This window comes from Anticarsia gemmatalis, chromosome 16 (assembly GCF_050436995.1).
Source record: "Anticarsia gemmatalis isolate Benzon Research Colony breed Stoneville strain chromosome 16, ilAntGemm2 primary, whole genome shotgun sequence".
Taxonomy (NCBI): Eukaryota; Metazoa; Arthropoda; class Insecta; order Lepidoptera; family Erebidae; genus Anticarsia; species Anticarsia gemmatalis.
The window spans coordinates 3,789,304-3,813,104 of NC_134760.1; the positions used below are offsets into that span (position 1 = coordinate 3,789,304).

Sequence of the window (23,801 nt, forward strand, 5' to 3'; positions counted from 1 at the left end):
TATTTAAATAACGATAGAACAAAAAAAAACATTTATTTTTGTATTTGTTTCACTATGTATAATAAATACTTTTTATTGTATAAATAACGCTTATTAGCACTAGCAACATTATTGTCCACCCTCGGTCCTAAAACGTTAAATAAACGCGCGTGATTTGAAATACTTAAGATTTTCTTTAGATACATTATCAGTAACTGATTTCATTTGTTATATTTTAGAATGTCGTCAATGTTCCAATATTTGTATGTCTTGCTAATAAAAATGACATAAAGCAATTAATCGCTGAGTTGGCAGTGGCACCTATAATGGCAAGGGAGTGCCGAAGGGCGATATTTTTAGAGGTGTGGCATGCAACCACTCCTTAGAATGGAATTGAAACAATTAGGTAGTTTTAGCTGCCCCCGAACTATTGTCGGACGTGTTCAGAAACTGGTTTTTAATTTGAGCGCGCCGCATTCACGAATAAAAAAAAACCATGGACCCTCTAATGGACGCTATAAAAAATTCTGAAGAGCCTCTGTGGCTCGAGAGCACCGTGACTGGTGGCCTCAGAGTTTGGCAAATTACATTACTTTGTTTGGCTGGTATTACCGCTCTAAGTAAGTACCTATCCAACAGTCAAGTACTTACTTAGGTACATCGTCATTTTTATTTAAACACTAGGATTTCCAAACATTTATGTAAATAATTAATATCAATTAATACCTTTATACCTGATATAACATACATAAATAATATTAGTTGTTTGGTTACTAGAGTGCAAGCTCTTCTTAATTTTGATTCAGATGACTGTGTGTGCGTTGTCCTAATATTTTAACGCAAGAGCCTAAATAACTTACAACACATTGGTGTTTTGCAGTTGTTATGGTGTGTTGCTGCTTTAGATTTCGTATTCCGCGCACAAAGCAACAAATTGAGGCAGACTACCAGAGACGGAAGATCACTACAAAATTCCGGGCGGAATTGGAGACCATACAAGATGCTAAAATGGATGCAATGTCTTTGAAAGATGGTTAGTAAAAAACAGAGCTAATTTTACTTTTTGAACCCAATGAGCAATGAAAAGAAGTCTTTAGAAGTTCGCTCTCTTAGCCTTAAATACATACCTTCCGCGTGAATAATGTTTTAAAATTATCTTCCGAGTTTTTATTTAATTTCCGTTGTATGTTTTATAAAGTCGTATTCACACAGAATGTCATAAGATGAGAGATAAAAAGCGGTACTTAAATACTTACAATATGATAGAGGCTGCCAAACAACTTGAACAATTTTGCAGCATCATAATAATCGATTTTTAGATCAGCTTGTAAAGAATTGCAGGGCGCAATGATGAGGGCTAATGCGCTACGATCTTCCGATTAGAACACCTTTCTTGTCTCTAAGTGGTTTGGAGACTACTATACCTAACTTTCACCCGTCGCTCCTCATTACACCTCCTGGGTTTCGCCTTTGTCCAATTAGTTAACAAAAAATAATAAATACGGAATTGGAAAACGTTATTCTGGCTACATTCATTCACACTTACTTATTTGGCGTGTGCTATACTTGATTTCTATCTGCTAATGTCACAAGACCACAATATTCAGGTGCATCCATGTAATCGTGTTCTTATGAGACAGATTAATTCATTATCAAACAACATCTTCATTTATTTACTTTTGAATCTTGAGATAAGATAGTAAACACCGTACACCTTATAATGTATCATTATTCTTTCTTCCAGCATTAGATCTACTTCACGAGAAGACAAATCACGAAATGGAGGGCGAAAATCAACAAGGATCGCAACCCAGCTCTATCGTGTCGCCGCAACAGAGTAAGATGATGATATTATAAACAGAAATTCCATAGTAAATTAACTAACAGAAAAACAATCCAGTTTTTTAAATTGATGTCACTATCATTTATTCTTGCAGGTTCACTTGATGCTTCGTTCCAACCTGAGAGTGGTCAGAAGTCAGAGCCCCAAGCATCAGGCCTGAGCTTCGTCAAGTTTGCGTCCAAAGTGGCCACGCTATCGAAACTAAGCCAACCGAAGTCACCCACCTCCCCGACGCCATCCTCAGCAAACAAAATGGAATTTTAAAGCCGATGTTGGTGTTCAAGGCTTGTAGCATAAAGTAGGTACTTATGAATTATCATGTATGTTTATTTTAGTAACATTTCGGTGAAAAATATTATTTATTGATGTTGTAGTTTAGTACAAATATGGTATAAGAAGCAGATATTTAGAAGTTTGTATGTTGTATAAATAAAAAATATATTAAAATGCAGTAAGTTTTCTTTAATCTAGAAAATAAAAAATACAGTATAAACGGATTTTAAATCACAAGAATAATTACATATTCACAAATAACTTCGGTATTCTGCGCTGTTTACATAATCTCGCATTAAAACTGACAGTAAAAACAATGGTCCAATGTAAGCAATAACTTTAAAGCAACATTTAACTTACACTTTATAATACATAAATAATACATCTTGCAAATTAAAATTACATAAATTCAAGTTAGCTAAGTTTTTCATTAAATAGTTAAATCGTTCTACATACTTGTATTACGTTCCATCTTATCCCATATAATGTTACTTTGATTACCTGTCATGTTCAATTCAGGCTTAATGTCACTACTCTTCATTTATTTGACTTAGGGAATTATATTAAATTTTTATTGTAAACCCATTGACTCGACACACTTTAGATAGCCTAACCTCTCAGTCCATGACTCAATATAACTTTTAGCACAATCTCATCCAAACACAGGTATTACTGTATCTTATACACTAGACGTCGCATCTACTCCGTATTACCATCATATATAGTACGCGCTGACTTCAAACATTTATGTCGGTTCGCTCTAATCTTCAGATACTTTAGCTCCTTGGTGTTTGCGATTATTTGAGCAATTCATTGTTTGTTGGTGCAATGTGCTACGATCACAAGAGGTACTTGCGTCGAATGAGAAGTGTTTAGCTACAGGACGAAACTAACTACATTTAAAATACTTTGAAAACGAGAAATAAATTTTTGCTAGAATATATTTTATAGAGTTTTATTCTCTGCCTAAAACTAAAAACGCATTTTGGAATCAAAGAATGTGGTGAAGAATCAATCGAATTGCACTTAAACGTTAGATACATAGCGTATCGTGTTCTAAACTAGCGACTCTATCGAACCGAAGACCCGACGGCTCCATAAACAGAGCAAACTAAACTCAACCATCATAAATAAGGCCATTATGATTTATTCATCGAGTTCTCCTTGACTATGGAAGAATCTATTGAGAAATACTATACACTTTCACTTACATTATAATTGAATCGGACCTACCTAAAACGTAAGGGTGAAACTCTTAATAAAATTATTGTTCGTATATATTGCGTAGCGTTATTAACTAAATAGAGGGGCGGCGTAAAATTAATAATTGAATATAATTCGTACGAGTTTTGTGCATGATACCTGTCTCGATATTTCAGTGATATACATTTTTACAAGTTTGCTTCCGAAACAGTAAGTATAGGCTAGATTTTATAATACACTTTACCCTACATGAGGATTGGTAATTGCATAACTTACAACAAAATTACGTAAGCTACAAGAAAAGTTCGCTCTCGATGGACACTACGTTTAACTAACGTGTAACATTGTATGAGGGTGTATACTAAACATTTTAGGAACCCAAGTTTTGAATGTCGCAGTGCCACCGCTATAAATAGAACTCTCGTTATAATAAAGCATATTTTTTTGTTATCAACAAGTACTACGGCAACATTATTTATTGACTTTAACACTATGCTTGAAGAGTTGACAATAAATATTTATGATAAAATATACAATGTGCACATTTCTTTCTGCTAATATAAAAACGTCCGGCACACGAAACATTGAGCATAACTGTGACTATTTGGCAATTTTTATGTTAAGAGATGGCGTCGCAGATGATTTAAAGGATAAGTACTTTGTGACGATTGAATGGAACACAAATTTGGTGTGTTGTAATAAATAAATGATCGTGAAATACGCACATTGTGTTTCGTGGTGGATAACGCGTCCACTCAAATAATATCTCTGAGTACCGTGTGATCCACTGCGTGATCGGATACAATGTTCGCAACTGCTCTGCGGGTGGTTTAGTAACTATGTTTATTGCTCTCCCTTAATCTATTCGTGTGGAGGGTTAGTCGTCGTCTGTGGAGATGTTACCGGAGTGGCGGCGTTACAGGTAGCTCGTAACAATGAAGCTCGGCGCCTACGTTCCGCCGGCACGTAACACTCAATCTCGCCTCACAAACGTTCTTCCCCTGTATCGACAATGACAAAATATTTAAGTTAATATTGAAAATAACTAATTTAGAGATCGAGGCGTGTGGATGTGTACGTACGTGATAGTCTTGCGCTCGGTGGGGCGGGAGGTGTTCTGCGGGCGCGCGCGGTTGAGCACCTTGAGCAGGTCCCCGGCCTTGGCGCGCATGCGCGAGTGCACGTACACCTTGGAGCACTTGATGTGGTAGTGCAGGTAGTCGCGGAACATGTGCAGCAGGTCGATCGTGTTGTCGCGCGCCGCCGAGCACGTGTGCCGCGGGAACAACACTGCAACACCACACACGTACTGCTCAATGTCTGAGTTACATGTTCACGACCATACACTCATTTCTAAATGAAATAATTACCTACTAAAATTACTTATCCGTTTGCAACGAGACCTCCAAAATCTTTTATATAACTACGGACGAAATATAGTTCTAAATCTCGATGGGGTAACGGTTACTAATGGGTGACATAGATAATTTTATTAGGACGTTGATTAGACAGTAAGAACGTCTTATTCTATAATACAAAAAAAACAAGACTTACCAAACGTAACATAACTGATATTGTCGCCTACTCTCGCATCAGTGTTCATAAGTTCTAGTGGTGGCTCCTTGTGTGAAAACAAAACCTGTAAAAAACAACAATATGATCACAATATTATCAAGCCATTAACAGTTTATAGTTTCAAGATTACAACGATATACAAGAGATTTAGTTTGTGGAAATAGATTCAAATTAAATTACCTATTTATGGGGCAAATAAGCAGATGGCAGGTAGATAGATAGATAGATACTGTAGTTTTTTGCATTTTCGATTGTCTATTTCGGCGTAGTGCCTGATAAAGTTCACCATAAAATCGTATTTCCTGTAGCACCGTAACTATATAAACATTCGTTCGGCGGATACTATTTCACGCTATGTGTGCAGCACACATAGCTAATTTAGATTAACACGTCATTGTATGAATTAGTAGTAATGATTGGCTTATCTATTAATCGTTGTAGAGTTCATTGACTGGATAACTGAATAGGTCAAATATTTATTTGTTATATTATCAATATTTTTTTTTGTCAATACTCACATCAACCTTGTTTACTTACGACTCAGGCGAATTATATTATGTTTTTGATCAAGGTAATCGGCATGTGTAGAATTTAGAAATGCTCGATTTGATAAGATGCGTAACAATTGAAGTAAGGCTAATAGTCAAGTCTGGCGTTAAAATGATGTATACAGACCTGTGGCGCGGTGTGAGCAGCTCTCCGGCCCTCCTTGAGCTCCTGCATGAACACCTTGCCGATGACCATGTCGTCCTCGTGCCGGAACACCGTCGAGAACACCACCGTCACGCGGTCCTCTTGCGCCTCCACGTATCTACAACATAAAACACACCGTTTTTTAACTATGCTATTTTTATAAATATGAAAGTATGAACATAGCCAACAATGTTCTATCTATTATAGTTTTATATGTGCACACCCACTTTTAATGATCAAAGCTATTTCTACGAACAACAAATAAACAAACAACCGTGTCTAATTATACGAGCGTTTATCCTACGCTACTAAAGTATTGATAGGGGCCGGTTATACTCGAAGCTACTCTGTTTAAACAGGATAATTGACTTAGACGGCTGACCTTACTGAATGTTATAGTAGTACGTATTGTTGGACATTTTTCGTTCAATATGATTGAACTTATTATTATTATATGAGGAAGATAGTAGGGAATAGGAAAGAGGGTCGGAAATGCCCTGACACGTCTTTTAGCGCTGTTTTCGTACGATAATTTATTCTATTTTGGAAAGGACGTGATTAACTCGATAGACAGTGATTTCCTGTCAAACTATATATAGAAACTTCAGTGAGGATAGCGAGTCTTGTTTATCGCTTTTTCCTTTACAACTTCCTCTATGTTTGTCAAATGTTGTATTCAAATGTGTATTCATATTTATGCAAGTATATCTATAGACCATCATTGCAGGAAGAGCTAACTATTGGGTGCTCCGATGTTCTACAAGCCATACTAATCTTACCAAATTCAATGAATAGAGAATGAAATTTGATGAACAACTACAATTTTTTACCAGTTTGTCTACTACTGTACTAGTTATTGCATATTAGATAATTCATTTAACAATATACAGTGTGATACTAACAGCGTCTCATCCTGCCTGTAGTTGATGACGGCACGCTTGTGGCTGACGTCACCGTCCTCCTGCAGTCGGAAGTACCGCTCGAACACGGACGCGAAGCAGTTCCTCTTCAGTAGTCCCACCTTCTTCACCACATCCTCCCAGTCGTCTGGAATATTCTCCAAGTCCAGCAGCAACGAGATGTTGTAACCTGCCGAATTATGTTAAACAATTGATTAATTATTAGTCTATCTAATAAAGATACCTAAAAAAAATACTGAGTTAATGAAAATCTACATCAGTCTATATCTAACTTTCGATGTTATTTACAAACACCTAGGAAAAATCACGCCTAACATAAATATAGGAAATTTTAAATCCAATTACAAAGCAAGCATACAGCATTATCTTCGTCTATTTATAAGCTCAACAGCTCAGTGTAACGTAAACCTAAGAACGACAAGTAACGTAAAAATATGGCTTTAAGATTTATAGGACCGCTCCCAAGTGCGCGCACCTTTCTAATCTTAAATGTATAGACATATTTGTCAAACTCATTAGCCTAGATCTGCAACGAGCTCCATCATAGTACTTAAAATATTGTTTGCCTTGCGTATAGATCATATAGTCGTGTGAGGCTGCGTGTAAAGAGTCTAGCATATCTTTCTAATAGGCTGATAAAGATAAGCCCTATAGATTTTTTTAACAAAATTGCTTATACCGTAAAGTTAATGAGCAAGTAGTATTACGTAAATAACATGGCAGTGCCAAATATCAAACAAACGATTTCAAATATACAATAATACGTCATTCTCGCTACGAGTGGTCGTAGTAAGCAGTTTTTTATTCCTAGGAGACAAGTTATAATTAATTCCAACATAGGTGTGCCACTTTATGAGTAATCAATACAAAAGTTCAAAGTGCTAGGTCGAAGTTAGACGATAGGCGTTAATAAGCGATTGATATTTAATATAGAAATATCCACTTTGTAATACAATGACTCCTGGACATATTCTGGCGACTACTGTATGAGTCATATCAAGTAGAATGACTAGTGGCTGAATATGTTTAAAAAATCACATGAAAATGTTAACAATTCTATAGCTTGAAGTTGAAAAGGAATTACATGTTAGAATTTATTTTCACAAGTGCTATAAATATATAATAATAAGCTACATAAAATACTTCAATAAGATAAACAGCGATGTTTCAAATTAATGCCTGATATCTTATCACTTTCGTGCTTCGAACCCACTTCAATCTTATCAAATATACTTTAAATACAATGTTTTTGTGTTGGGAGTGTTTTAAAATAACATTTATATTATTGCTGCAACATGAGACTGGAATAAAATCGTGATAAACTTGCATTCTTAGCTCTTATTTGCAATGTCATTGGGGTCATCAATTCAATCTAAGTACTAAGCAGTTATTGCCTTAGATAGACACTTCAATGAGATCATTGCATTACACACTGACCTAGACACAGATATATTAGTATATTAAGTTCAAATTTAATAAGATACTAATACACTAACATAGACAGCAAATCTATTTATCTGCAATTAAATTAATTGCTTTAACAAAACAACTAAGTGACAAATTTCCTGTACTTATCAATAAAAAAATTAAAACATTTGTTTAGAAAGATAATAATGTGAATAGAAAAAATGGCCCTTAACACAACAGTTTAGGGTGGAGTAATGACTAATGCATTTGTGTAGCATGTAAGATAAAATAAATAAAAATATTTTTATCAATGATTCATTGACAATTATTGCTAAACTACACTGTAACATATTAATATCATTTGCAGTTGTAAAACATTATGTAGCATGTTAATACAATTAATTTAAATATATATGTAGCTTCATATGTATTTGAAAGATACATATTCCTGTTACAATAACAATACAAGGAAGTTCTACAAAAACCTGCAAATACAATTTTAAGGAAACCATAATAACCTGTATTATTTCAAGGAAAACAATAAGTATATTAATTCCATAGTTATTTATAAATGAATACAGTATGCCAGTCAACAATGCCTGCTCCAATGAACACAGTTAATTATGCAATGAATAAAAACAGGCTTCACATGCTCGCTTTCATTTTTATGCAACACTTCAACAGTACTTTTTGTGCAGTAGATCGGAAATAGTGTGCATTGCTTAGATTCTATCATATTACTTTAGTACTAAGTAAGAACTGTAAATACAAAACATGTTCAAAATTATATACAAAGGATATTTAAATTGATTTAATGCAAAAATCTGGTCAGAATAATAAGCTATGAGTAGGTATTTTACACAAACAAATTGTGCATAAGATTTTTTCAGAATTCACCATTAAATGCAGTTATTTCGTATTTTGTCTATTAGAGATTATAAATCTAGTATTGTGGTTAATTTCACTGCTTCCAGATAAGTTTCGGCTAATCAGGAAGACAATAAATAACATATAGAAAGCATTTAAATAAATATTACATCTTACCTGACTCTGCAGTTGTGAGGAGTGGTCCATAAACTCTTTTGAGCAGTTCATCAGCACCATGTTCCTCTAACTGCTTGTAGAACTTCAATGATATACTAACCTACAAACAAATACATCTTGTTATATCTCTGCAAATTATTATTTGTATCAAGTTTTTCGTAATAATAGCCATCCAATCTAGTGTATTTTTGTTAAGGTGACTTTCAATATATGTTTTACACTAATACCTACAGGTTAAATAGGTCATATCTGTTGTGGGTGGAGTTTTATCTTATTCAATAAAAGATTTCAGATAGATTTTAACTCTCATCTCATTAATAAGAAGTTAGTTTAGAAAGTTAATAGATGTGTATAATCTTGTACATACCCTAACTTTGGTTTTATCTCCATTCAAATTGGATATATGAAAGAGTACTCCATCAAAATCTGCAACTTGGACATCTATTGACTCAGGCTTTAAGCTGAAAACAACACAGCACATATAAATTGTTGTGGCATGATAAATCAACACTCAAATTACTCACATCCTGAGTGAGTGTCATTGCACTAGTTGTCATCAATTCTTTTACTATATCAAGTGGATATCAGATTCATTACATTGTTTACCACCAGTGGAATCCAAAAACATTATGGGACGTTTCCTCACGCACACAAGTAGACACCAATAAACAATTGATATGAGTCATCCATGCTGAGATAGGCACTATCGCGTCATACCCACTACATGACATAATACCATTTATATTACTATGTGGACTGTTTCTATACATTTACATGAATCTGCATGATGCGGCGGCCAACGTGGGCCCACCCCAGGAATTTGACACTTGTCAAGTTACTTCTGAAAAGGGGTTATACCAGGATCCAACCCCCCTCAGAGATTCTTCCACAGGAGCAAACGTACCGTGAAACTCTCCGATATGAAGTTTATGCTCGTTTAACACATCACAATTATGAAAAAACAGAACACTTTCTAAGCGTAACGTACTCACCGCGCCAGTGCATTTTTATATTTAACTGTTAACGTATCTTCTATAATTCTATTATTGATCTCGAGTAAGATCATTATTTAACAATTTATAACCTACAGCTTTTTCATAAAATCAACGCTTATAGCACCTTCATTTAATAATTTATACGGAAATCTTCAACGATGACCGCCCGTACAACATAGATATCCATAAACGACAGAAAGAAAAGGAAGCTCTAAATGAATGAAATATCGGCCATGTAACCATAGAGTATAATTTACTTTGTAAACCCTAGAACACACTTTAGAAACAATACTAAATCATAGTTTTATAATGTTTTGGCATGGTCAAGATAATTACAAAAAATATCAATGGACATATTACAATTACTTTACAAAGCAACAAAATGATGATCGAGTTTCAAATGAAATGAAATTCATTATTAATTGAACTGTGTATAAACCGGAACATACTAAAAGAGCATCACTATTGAGTGACAATAACAATGTGAAAAAAAAAAATACATTGTCTCTGATCCGTTTCCGAGCGGTGTGGAGTATTTTGCACACTTTGTTTATTTATATCTTGTAAAAATAATACGCGTGATAACTTACGCGTCTTTATCATATGTGCGCAATGAAATAAATCAGAAAAGATGTCTAACCAAGTCGGAGGATTCGTAGCGGGGCTGAAGTCCCGGGTTGTGGACGTACAAATCAAGACTGCTCGCGAACTTTACCATTATGCGAAGACGGAGTTACGAGAAGTCCCTCAAGAGGAACTTACACAGTTCCTCGATGAGTTCAATCATCAAATATTTGAGATGGTTTCTAGTAACGATGTCCATGAAAAGAAAGGTGGAGTTTTAGCTATAGGTAGGTAACACTCCACCTTGACTGCTATCATGTTTCTTGGAATGTATAGTTAGATAAATAATTAATAATTATTTTTTAGTTTGTCTTATCGGCGGTGATTGTGATACAACCAAAACGCGAATCACCAGATTTGCTAACTATTTACGCAATCTACTACCTTCTTCCGATGTCGGTGTGATGGAACTAGCTGCTAAAACTGTAGGTCGGCTGGCTACTGTATCTGGCGTCAAACGTGCTGAATATGTAGAATTTGAAGTCAAGAGAGCCTTTGAGTGGCTCTCTGAAGAACGCAATGAAGGAAGACGTCATTCAGCAGTGTTATTGCTTAAAGAACTGGCCATAGCTATGCCTACATACTTCTATCAACAAGTATCAGGATTCTTTGACCATATACTAGTAGCTCTCAAGGACCCCAAGCAACAGATTCGTGAAGCAGCAGCAAAGGCACTCCGAGCAGGTCTAGTTGTCACAGCACAGAGGGAAACAGCCAAACAATCAACTGCTAAGCCTCAGTGGTACATGCAGTGCTATGAAGAAGCCATGTTGTCCTTTGAAGAAGTTCCACTGAAAGAAAAAGGAATGACTAAAGAGGATAGGGTCCATGGAGGACTACTAATTTTAAATGAACTACTTAGATGTTCCAATGCAGTGTGGGAAAAGAAATATAGCTATCTAATGCAAAGTTTAAATACTCAGAAAGATATCACAGTGTCTGATGATATTATTTTCATAAGTACTAAACTGCATAGTCCATCAGTTAAAAGGGGATACCTTTGTGATGGTTTTAAGACTGAAAATGTTACATACCCAGTTCCTATATATGAATCTGAAGTTTGTCGTAAATTGCTATCCGAGAAGTTTGAAAAAATATGCAAAGGTAAATAACTTGAAAATTTAATTATTTTACAATAACATTCATTTTTAAACAAAAAGAGGAAATATAACAATGGTCTTGTATAAAATAATTATTTATACTAGTGTGCACGATGGAATCATATTTAGACATAAAATACAACGTTTTCATTGACGCATGTAGAACATTGTAGAAATTAGTAGAAATAAGTGTATTATTATTATTAGAAAATTCTAGTCGTAAAGAATAATACGAAAGAACAATCGCGAACAATGTAAGCGGCGGCGATCCTTCGATCAAGCGCACCGACTGTTCCCGAATAGATGGAACGAGAAGGACATATAGGCGAGTCGCGTACGCGCGAGCGAGACGGCGGCGTTCTCGAACCTCGCGCGGCGCGGCACGGAGCGCTTGATCATTCGGTTAGATTCTAGATTAGTGTAGAAACAATGTTTATGAATATAAATAGGGACGCGCGCTGCGTAACGTTAGTTTACGAATTAAACTCATGGTGATCACATCACTCGGAAGAAAGAACATTGAATAGTATGAACATAGTGAACATAGTGTAGAATATTATTGTAAAGTTTACGAATTAAACTCATGGTGATCAGATCACTCGGAAGAAAGAACATTGTACGAACATAGTGAATAGCGAACATAGCGAATATTATTGTATAGTTTAAGTTTTAAACTCATCGAATGAAGATCACATCGGAGAAAAAAGAAAAGTACATAGTGAATAAACCGTACATAGTGAATAAACCGTACATAGTAAAGTATATGAACAGTGTATAGTAAATAGTTTATAATACAGTCCACATTGAAGATTTGAAGAAAATAAAGTAAATATATTACTTCGTCAACCGGTGTTCTTATTGGAAGAATAGTAGTCCTCCACATTGCTGGTCCTTCGAGCCGGATTGGAACAGTGCAAGAACAAAGGATGCCGGTTACGCGAAGTCTTAAAGGAAGAATAATCGAACAGTTGGCGACGTCGGAGACTACTACTGCCCTCACGTCAGCCACAGAGATGTTGAACACCGCGACAATGTTGGAGCCCGCCACTTCGATGGTGTCAACGACCGCGATCGCGCTGGGGTCAGCGACCGCGACTACGACCGCCACTACAGCTGTGCCTGCGATGACAGCGGAAGGTGCGAGGTCACGTAGGACGTCGCGTGTGTCAAAAATACGAAGAATAGAAATTCTTGCGGCCGAAGAGGAAGTCGCCGCGCTGAAGCTCGCCCTCGCCGAGTTAAAGTTAAAGCGTCTTCGCGCCGAGATCGAGGACGAGGAAGAAGATTCTGCTTCATCGTCAGATGAGGATGAGGAGAATGCACTCAGCCGAGTGAAGGAATGGCCGGACAGGAACAAGGCCACCAAGGAAAAGGATATTATCTGGCGAGAACAGAGTACTTCCGAGGAGGACGAAGTACTTGCGCCCAAGAAAGAAAATACGCCGCGGTACGAGCAAATTTATGTGGCGATGGATAAGAAACCACAGTGCCACGTATGTATGAATGAACATAGACTGGACGATTGTAGTAAATTTCGTATCGCGAGTGTGAATGAACGATGGGACATAGCGAAAAAGTGTAGATTGTGTTTCCGCTGCCTGCTTAGCACGCATAGACGTGAAAAGTGTCGAGCGAAAGCTTGCGGCGAAGATGGCTGCAACATGTCTCACCATCGGCTGTTGCACCATAGGAAGAACATTGGGAAAGTGCAGCTAGCGTTATCGAAACCTGCCGAGATAACGCCGACTATGGAAATGGTAAAGACATGTTTTTTGCGCGATCGTGAAGCTCCCGCTGAAAAATGGAAAATGAAAATGGTCGAAGATCAGACCACACCGAACAAGTGGCACACTAACCGCGCCACAGGACAATTGCTGCAGTTCAATGACCCGTGTGGGAACAGTAAACACGTCGTGGCTGCAGCATGGAAACGTACAAGGGGAAGGTCGCACAGTGACCCTGCCTGGAGAAAACGTGAAGAGATGAAAGGTGGAGAAAAGCCGGTGTTGAGCGAGCAACAACGGCAGCACTGGATTTATAGCCACCAGCCTGCACTCCAACACCGGCGGGAGCAGCGCACATCGGGAATATCTACAGCCGACGAACATGGACATGGACATCGCCACGGACAACGCACATCCAGTGACGACCGAACAGAGGAGCCATCGTGCTGCCAAATTAATCGCGAGTTGCGACGGCGGGAGAAATGTGCACGATGGAATCATATTTAGACATAAAATACAACGTTTTCATTGACGCATGTAGAACATTGTAGAAATTAGTAGAAATAAGTGTATTATTATTATTAGAAAATTCTAGTCGTAAAGAATAATACGAAAGAACAATCGCGAACAATGTAAGCGGCGGCGATCCTTCGATCAAGCGCACCGACTGTTCCCGAATAGATGGAACGAGAAGGACATATAGGCGAGTCGCGTACGCGCGAGCGAGACGGCGGCGTTCTCGAACCTCGCGCGGCGCGGCACGGAGCGCTTGATCATTCGGTTAGATTCTAGATTAGTGTAGAAACAATGTTTATGAATATAAATAGGGACGCGCGCTGCGTAACGTTAGTTTACGAATTAAACTCATGGTGATCACATCACTCGGAAGAAAGAACATTGAATAGTATGAACATAGTGAACATAGTGTAGAATATTATTGTAAAGTTTACGAATTAAACTCATGGTGATCAGATCACTCGGAAGAAAGAACATTGTACGAACATAGTGAATAGCGAACATAGCGAATATTATTGTATAGTTTAAGTTTTAAACTCATCGAATGAAGATCACATCGGAGAAAAAAGAAAAGTACATAGTGAATAAACCGTACATAGTGAATAAACCGTACATAGTAAAGTATATGAACAGTGTATAGTAAATAGTTTATAATACAGTCCACATTGAAGATTTGAAGAAAATAAAGTAAATATATTACTTCGCAACCGGTGTTCTTATTGAAGAATAGTAATCCTCCACAACTAGTGTACTGATGCACATTCTTGTCCAATTAGAAATAACCATATCCACTAATTATGTTATCAGTTAATTGATAAGGAAAACATACAACCATTTAAAAGACTTTGTTATGACATGAGGGCAAGGTTGTTTGATATTTTGTTTACTTTATTCTGATAATTGTATACCATGCTGTTTTCACTGCATTTTGATATCAATTAAAATTTCTTTTCAGATGTAATGTCTCAAAGAATTCTCAAAGCTCAAGGGATCCCACAGATACTACTTATAATAATTCCAAGACTAGCTGCCTTCAACAAAGACTTTTTCCTGAAGAAATACCTGACTTCTACAATGAACTATTTACTCTCCAGTCTGAGAAGCAGAGAGAAAGATAGGAACATGGCATTTACTACACTGGGGCTCATGGCCGCTGCCATTGAATATGACATCAAAAATTATGTCCCCAGCATTATGGATGTTATCAAACAAGCTCTGCCTGTCAGAGATACTCAAACTAAAAAAAGAGTTTGGATAGATTCTTCCATTTTTGCTTGCATCACTCTTCTCAGCAGTTCTGTTAAAGATCTAGTTGTTGCAGATATCAAAGAAATATTAGATGCCATGTTTGCTACTGGCCTTAGTGCATCTTTGACTATTTGCCTAAGAGAATTAAGCTTCTACCTTCCCTCTCTAAGAGCTGAGATATCTGAAGGTCTTCTAAATATGCTTTCTCTAGTGCTTAGAAATAAGCCATTTTTGCATCCTGGAGTTCCAAGAAGCTTAGAACAGCAAATGAGTAGTATGAGTTTAGTCATAGAGCCTCAAGATACAGCCAGCATTGTGTTAGCTCTAAGAACATTGGGAACATTTAACTTTGAAGGCCAACACAGTTTGCTTACATTTGTAAGGCGATGTGCAGACCACTTTTTACAAAGTGACCAACAGGAGATTAGATTGGAAGCTGTTAAAACTGCGGCAAAGCTTCTAGCCGACGCAACTGCCAGAACCGCGAAAACGCCATCAAGAACTTTGACCCTTTTGACAGCAGAAGTAATAGGGAAACTGTTAGTTGTGACAGTCACTGACCCTGACTATGAAGTTCGTTATTGGGTTTTGGAATCATTGAACAATATATTTGACATACACTTGGCTCAAATTGAAAACTTAAGTTTCGTTTTTATGGCGATGAATGATGAACATTTGGCTATTCGAGAACTAGCTATATGCACTGTTGGTCGACTTAGTGTCGTTAATCCTGCCTATGTTATGCCTGGACTTCGGAAGACCTTGATACAGTTCCTAACAGAGCTCGAACATTCTGGAATGAGTAGAAACAAAGAACAAGCAGCAAGGATGTTAGATAATCTTATACTGCATGCTCCAAAACTCGTAAAGCCATATATGGAGACAATTCTCAATGTGTTGGTGCCGAAACTACGAGAATCTGATTCTAATCCTGGAGTGGTCATCAGTGTATTGAAAGCCGTCGGTGATTTAGCTGATGTGCACGGCGATAACAGTGGGCTGAAGAAGTGGTTGCCTGAACTACTCAGTATTCTTCTTGAGTTGTTATCTGATGCGAGTGCTACAGAGAAGAGAAGTGTGGCGCTATGGGCGTTCGGACAGTTGATCAGTGCTACAGGATATGTAGTTACTCCGTATACCGAATATCCTAATCTGATGGATGTACTACTCAATTTCTTGAAGACAGAGCAACAACCTAAAGACAGGCGCGAGACAATTCGAGTTTTGGGTTTACTCGGAGCTCTAGATCCTTATAAACATAAAATAACCAGGGGACTTATTGGTGAACAGCCAGATTCGAGTTTGGTGCCGGTTGCCGATAGTAAGGCCGAGGAAAATAACTTCGACATGACGACAAGTGAAATGTTGGTTAATATGTCGTCACCAGTGCTAGATGAATACTATCCTGCTATAGTTATTTCGACACTAATGAGAATATTACGAGACCCCACTCTCCAGCAACATCACACGAGTGTGGTCCAAGCAGTAACTTTCATCTTTCAGTCTTTGGGAATCAAATGCGTGCCGTATATATCCCGCGTCACTCCTAGCCTTCTGTACGTGGCGCGCGCTACAGATAACAATAATTTTAGAGAATTTCTGTTTACGCAACTAGCTAGACTCATTGCTATTGTGAAACAACACATACGCAACTATTTGGACAAAATATTCGACTTGATTAAAGAGTTCTGGACTCCCAACAGCTCTTTCCAACCGACCCTGATTCTGTTGGTGGAATACATCGCAGTGGCACTAGGATCTGAGTTCAAGGTGTATTTACCTCAACTCATGCCTCAGATTCTGAGAGTTCTCGCGCATGATGCAAGTAAAGATAGGATGGTTACGGAGAAATTGCTGTTTGCTCTGCAAAAATTCGAGGACAATTTAGATGACTATATGCATTTGGTTATACCATCTATAGTGAAGTTGTTTGATGCATCAGACTGTCCGATAAATGTCGCGAAGGTGGCAATGGAAACAGTTGACTATCTGTCTGATTCACTGAACTATAGTGAACTAGTCTCCAGAATAATTCATCCTTTAGTACGGAGCCTGGACACGTGCCCTGCCTTACGGCCCACTGCGATGGACACATTGTGCGCTTTGATTGTTCAGTTAGGAAGAAAATTCACTGACTTTATACCTCTAGTTCAGAAAGTGGTAGTGAAACATAAGATTCAGCACCAGAATTATGAATTACTGTTATCTCGAATGCAATCTAGTCAAACTTTGGCTATGGACGAGTTTCTGCAAAGTACGAGACGTCGACCAAGAAATAATAATCAGGAGGTAAGTGTATATTTCTATTTTACTGCACTATTTCATCACTCGTATAGTATTAATTAGGACATTCTCAGGCATATTACGTGTTTTTATTATATTAGTGCAGTATTAATTTCGGCTTCAACAACTTTGCAGGCTCGTATAGTGACGGCATGCGACACATCGCAGTCGATACGCAAGTTGTGCGTGAACGCTCACAACCTGAAGCTGGCGTGGACGGTGAGCTCTCGCGTCTCCAAGGACGACTGGCTGGAGTGGCTCCGACGATTCAGTATCGGCTTGTTAACTGAGTCTCATAGCCCAGCTCTTAGGTACGTAAAGTTTTTTATACGCGATATTAAATTTACAAATATTTCTGTACAATGGAGGAATAATATATTACGTTACCTAATGCATATAAATTTATGTCGAATTTAATCGTCAATATGTAAGCCGACGTCTTCCCATGAGACGCAAGCATTAGCGGTCAACCAATGTCATGTAGTTACGCCATAATACAATACACAAACTTGTCATTAGCACTAATCAATTTTATTTATTTACAGGGCATGTCTGGCATTAGCTCACAACTACTCGCAACTTTTACGAGACTTGTTCAACGCGGCCTTCGTGTCGTGTTGGACTGAGTTAGACAACACGTCGCGCACTGAACTGTCCAACGCGCTAGAACAAGCTCTGACTGCCCCCGATGCGCCGGAACTAGCGCACACTGTACTCAACCTCGCCGAGTTCATGGAACATTGTGAAGGCGGCACTATACCTATTTCAACGCATCTTTTAGGAGAGAGTGCCATGCACTGCCGAGCATACGCCAAAGCCTTACATTACAAGGTACATTGATTCTTTTTTCTTAAAATAAATACTCGGTCCTTCCTTATTTGATGTGTTTGTTTCTGGTTTCAGGAAGAAGAATTCCGCAATGGAGCGACGTCTCTAGTTGTAGAGGCGTTGATCCATATCAATAACAAGCTACAACAGAAAGAGGCAGCGGAAGGACTCCTAGAGAGAGTTATGGTGCAGCGTGAGGCCGGCGACGCCAATCTTAAAGTTCAAATTAGATGGTATGAGAAGTTGCATAACTGGGAGAAAGCACTTGATTTGTACGGTGAAAAATTAGCTGTTGATGCGACTGATATGGAAGCCTACCTCGGAGAATTGCGCTGTTTTGAAGCGTTAGGAGAGTGGGTAGAACTGTACAACACTGTTTCTAAGAAATGGGTCAATATGTCTGATGAAGAGAAGTATAAAGCGGCGAGACTGGCCGCCGCGGCTGCCTGGGGCTTGAACGAATGGGACTCTATGGCTAAATACGTAAGCTTCCTTCCAGAAAATACACAAGATGGTGCATTCTACAGAGCAGTTCTTAACATTCATAGTGGAGAATTTGGTCTGTCGAAAATGTATATAGATCAAGCGCGTTCCTTGTTGGACTCTGAACTTACAGCTGTGGCCGGCGAAAGTTACCAAAGAGCATACGGTGCTTTAGTAAGTGCTCAATTACTAGCGGAATTAGAAGAAGTAATAATGTACAAATCTGTTGTTGAAAGGAGAGAGTCCATTAGGCAAGGCTGGTGGACAAGGCTCCAGGGTGGTCAGAGACTCGTGGAAGACTGGCGACGAATCCTGCAAGTTAGAAGTTTAGTTCTGACACCGCAGGAAGATATGGCTACTTGGCTTAAATTCGCGTCTTTGTGCAGAAAGAGTGGTGCGCCGCGACAAGCTCATAAGACTCTCGTTATGTTGTTGGGAACAGACCCGAGCAAAAATCGGGATATGCCACTGCCCACTCATGAGCCGCGGTTGACTCTAGCGTATGCTAAACATTTGTGGGTCGCTGGCGACAAACAACTAGCGTACGATCAGTTACAAAGATATGTGGATTCCAACGACACGAGCGACGCGGAACATTGTCGACTACTGGCTCGCTGTCACTTAAAACTGGGCTCTTGGTGCGAGTCCCTGCTTGGAATAAATGAGCTCTCCATTCCTGAAATTTTGCGCAACTACGAAGCCGCCACGGTGTTATCTTCTGATTGGTACAAAGCTTGGCACGCGTGGGCGTACATGAACTTTGAGACAGTTCTGTTTTACAAACATCAAGACACGAACAGCACTAGTGGAGGTTCAGGGGAGAGGCGTCCATCGCCGGAGTGTATTCAGCAACATACCGTGCCGGCCGTGGAAGGATTTTTCAAATCGATTAAACTGTCTCACGGCAGTTCTCTTCAAGATACTCTGAGGTTGTTAACATTGTGGTTTGACTATGGACACTACCCCGCTGTGCATGAAGCTTTAGTAGAGGGCATCAGAACTATTGAAATAAATGTGTGGCTACAAGTAATACCGCAGCTTATAGCGAGAATTGATACACCGAGAGCCTTAGTAGGCAAGTTGATTCATTCTTTGCTCATAGACATAGGTAAATCTCACCCTCAAGCACTCGTATATCCATTGACGGTCGCTTCTAAATCATCGTTCATAGCACGGAAGAATGCTGCCAACCAGATTTTGAAATCTATGTGTACGCACTCGAGTAATTTAGTTAATCAGGCCGCTATGATTTCTGAGGAACTGATTCGAGTGGCTATATTGTGGCATGAACAATGGTATGAGGCTTTGGAAGAGGCATCAAGGCTCTACTTCAGTGAGAACGACGTAAATGCTATGTTTAAAACACTGGAGCCGTTGCATGCGATGCTGGAGCGAGGGCCGCAGACTATGAAGGAGGTGTCCTTCAGCCAGGCTTATGGAAGAGATCTGAATGAAGCGCAGGAGTGGTGCAATCGATACAAGGTAACAATATAACTATAACGCAATTTTTTTATATATATTTAAATTAATTATTTAGTTATTGGTTGGAAGTAGTTATTTACTACTTCCAACCAATCTATCAAAAATCTAAACCATAGGCACTTGTTAAACTCGTTTACACAATAGAGTACACGTTAACCTATCGCTATTATTCCAGGAGTCAGGGTTGGTCCGTGACCTGAACCAGGCGTGGGACCTGTACTACCACGTGTTCCGCCGCATCAGCCGCCAGCTGCCGCAGCTCACGTCGCTGGAGCTGCAGTACGTGAGTCCGCGGCTACTTCACTGTCGCGACCTCGAGCTCGCTGTACCCGGCTCCTATGTACCTGACCAGGATCTCATCAGGATTGCGCACATACAGAGCAGTTTACAGGTTAGTTACGAAAGTGATCAAAAGTAACTGGGCATAAAAGAGGAAAAATTGACTTCAAAATTTTATGGAGGAAACATGATAAACTTAACTGTTATGTATATTAGTAATAGAAAGAGCTATTAGTGCTATATTTTCTCAATCACTTTATTCTTCTGCCACAGGTTATTACCTCAAAACAACGACCCCGCCGGCTCTCGATCCGCGGTTCCAACGGCAAAGACTACATATTCTTGCTGAAAGGCCACGAAGACTTACGTCAAGATGAACGTGTAATGCAGCTATTCGGCCTCGTCAACACACTGTTGCAGGCCGACCCCGACACCTTCCGACGAGATCTGGCCATCCAACGATATGCCGTCATACCTCTGTCAACTAACTCGGGTCTTATCGGCTGGGTACCGCACTGTGATACTCTACATACTCTTATAAGGGATTATAGAGAGAAGAGGAAGTGCTTGCTGAATATTGAACACAGAATCATGCAGAGAATGGCGTCTGATTTGGATAAACTCATGTTGATGCAAAAGGTGCGTAATATTTGATCTAAGATTGTAAGACGCGATGTGTATAATATCGGAGTCGGTTTTTCTTATCATGAAATTATTAAAGCTTTCGAACGGATACGTGCACGTATTCGTAACTTGTATGTATACGTGATATGTGCTCGAGTGTGTTTTAGCTTAATATCATATTTGTATTACAGGTGGAAGTCTTCGAGCACGCCTTGGAACATACAGCTGGCGACGATTTAGCCAAACTACTCTGGTTGAAGAGTCCATCCTCGGAGGTTTGGTTCGAACGTCGCACGAACTACACGCGCTCGCTCGCCGTCATGAGCATGGTGGGGTACATCCTCGGCCTCGGCGACAGACATCCTTCCAACATCATGCTCGACAGAGTCACCGGAAAGTTCCTACATATTGATTTCGGTGACTGCTTCGAAGTGGCTGTGACTAGGGACAAGTTCCCTGAGAAAATACCTTTCAGATTGACCAGGATGCTTATCAATGCTATGGAGGTAAGATCTTAACTTGTGTATTGTAATGAAGATTTACTTTTGTAGATTGTTCAATTAAAGTGACTATAAATATATGAGAGCGATTAAACCGGAGCATTTATTTACAGGTGACTGGCATCGAAGGCACTTATAGGCGTACATGCGAGTCAGTCATGGAGGTGCTGCACCGGCACAAGGACAGCGTGATGGCAGTACTGGAGGCGTTCGTGTACGACCCGCTACTGAACTGGAGGCTCATTGACGCCGGGCGCCGCTCCCGCGCCGACGCCGAGGTGTGCTCCACCTCGGACCCCGCCACCTCGCCACAGCCGAGCCGCAGCCGAGTACACATAGGACTTAACGACGCTCTCGACCAACCGGCGGAGACTAATCTCAACAAACGCGCTCTAGCCATCGTCAACAGAGTGAGAGACAAACTCACCGGCCGCGACTTCCCTCATATCGATGAGATCGTATCGGTTCAGAAACAAGTAGATCTGCTCATACAACAGGCGACTAGCAATGAAAACTTGTGCCAGTGTTACGTTGGTTGGTGTCCGTTCTGGTAAACACATCCAAAGATATATTTTATGGTCAATGCCATCATACCTACGTGTAGAGAAATATAGATAGAAATAAGAGTTGTTGCCTAGCAACCAAGTATCCTGTACCGTTTGCCATTAAATATATGGTGTCAGTTTGTCGATAGTAATCTTAGCTAGGTAATAAATCTTTGTAGCAGGCAGCCCGAAACAGATATCGTACGTATACGTGTCCGTACGTACGTACTGTCATTTGCTACGAGCCTAATATAATTGAATGTTATACAATTTTGTTTCTCATCTCTGTACTCAGTTTAATAATAATATAATTGATTCTGCATACTATTATTCTAATTATATACTTGAGTAAAGGAATATGTAACTCTTAACCCACCAATATTGTTTATTGTAAAAGCACCTAATATAACACTGATTTGGTAAAGAGCATGTATGTCTATTGTCTATAAAATATTATTGTAAGTTAAACAACTGTAACGCATTTTATAATGTAGTGCATTATATTTATGTGCACAGCAGCATTTAGTCATAGATTTAATGTTTTGCCTAAATATGCTTGGACGTTACGGCACGCTTGGGGGGTTATATATAAGAACATTTAGTTTTAGTTATTTACGAGATAAACGGTCATACATACTAGGGCAGAATGACAGACTATAGTCATAGTTGAAAGGTTTGATAGATAGAAATGAGCTGACTTACTCCCGACCGAATCGAATTCAAATTCGATGAAATTCGATCGAGTTTGTAACTCTAACTCCAAACTCACGATTGATGATTCTAATTAGAATCGAACTAATTGGATTTTTCAGACTATTTAATTTTTTAAACCAGCTTTCGAATCACATTAGTAACAATATAATTCGATGGATTTCGAATAAGATTATGTCGAGAATAAGCCAGCAATTGGAGTTGAGGATTTATTCTCCTTACATAGATAGATGTATTGTAGTATGTTCTTTTTTAAGAAAATACGAAATTGTGCCTCTGTTGTGATAACATCGTGTTTTATACTTATGAAAGGGATAATACATACCAGTTGTAAATAAGCTATGTTAAATATGTCATAAACTAGATTTAACTTTGTTTTTCACAAATAAACATTTTGTTGTTATTGAAGTGTTGTTTATTTTACTTTAATTTAATAATGTCTTGCGTCTGTCAGTACTTACTCCTTACAAGACATCACAGTCGATAAAAAAATATTAACAGTAAACCGTTCCGTTCATTGTGTCACTCGTTCTAACAAAATGCTATGATGATCCTTCTACGTTAGCGTAAAATCTTCTTCATCTTGTCAGGATGGATGTATGGATGTTTGTTACTCCGCCACAAAAAACTACAGGACGGATTTCACTGAAATTTACGGATTAACACAGATCTTATCGAGCAGACAAAGTCGCAGTCAGAAGCAAATGTAAGATAATCGTATCCCAGGCCAATGAGTAAATTACGAGGGGTCAACACAAAATTATCAACTCGCATCTTATACAAATACGCTAAAGGCCGTCACTTTAATTGTAATCACATGACACGTTCATACAATAATTTATAGATTTTCTACGATTGTTTTTATTGTCCTAGTTTATCAATGGCAATAAAAAATGGTAGTATGCCAGTAAAACCAATAGAA

The 23,801-nt window shown here is 38.7% G+C and overlaps 3 protein-coding genes across 3 annotated transcripts; 2 read left to right on the forward strand and 1 right to left on the reverse strand.

Moving 5' to 3' along the window:
• Nucleotides 1-199: 199 nt before the first annotated feature.
• LOC142979334 (uncharacterized) lies at nt 200-2,273 on the forward strand. The gene is made up of 4 exons (XM_076124191.1): nt 200-599; nt 860-1,012; nt 1,724-1,816; nt 1,917-2,273. The coding sequence occupies exons 1-4, from the start codon at nt 476-478 to the stop codon at nt 2,084-2,086; spliced, it is 540 nt and encodes a 179-aa protein (XP_075980306.1). The 5' UTR covers nt 200-475; the 3' UTR covers nt 2,087-2,273.
• Nucleotides 2,264-10,150, reverse strand: Arpc2 (Actin-related protein 2/3 complex, subunit 2). The gene is made up of 8 exons (XM_076124190.1): nt 9,930-10,150; nt 9,305-9,398; nt 8,938-9,037; nt 6,469-6,655; nt 5,549-5,684; nt 4,853-4,937; nt 4,381-4,588; nt 2,264-4,299 (listed from the first exon to the last, which is right to left on the reverse strand). Exons 1-8 carry the CDS (start codon nt 10,001-10,003, stop codon nt 4,272-4,274), a joined length of 912 nt encoding a protein of 303 aa, XP_075980305.1. The 5' UTR covers nt 10,004-10,150; the 3' UTR covers nt 2,264-4,271.
• A 282-nt stretch (nt 10,151-10,432) lies between these two features.
• On the forward strand, nt 10,433-23,287 carry mTor (serine/threonine-protein kinase Tor). Its single transcript, XM_076124189.1, has 10 exons — nt 10,433-10,783; nt 10,863-11,660; nt 14,852-17,433; nt 17,563-17,738; nt 17,973-18,258; nt 18,331-20,220; nt 20,396-20,611; nt 20,773-21,138; nt 21,315-21,629; nt 21,737-23,287. The coding sequence occupies exons 1-10, from the start codon at nt 10,564-10,566 to the stop codon at nt 22,175-22,177; spliced, it is 7,290 nt and encodes a 2,429-aa protein (XP_075980304.1). The 5' UTR covers nt 10,433-10,563; the 3' UTR covers nt 22,178-23,287.
• Nucleotides 23,288-23,801: the final 514 nt, after the last annotated feature.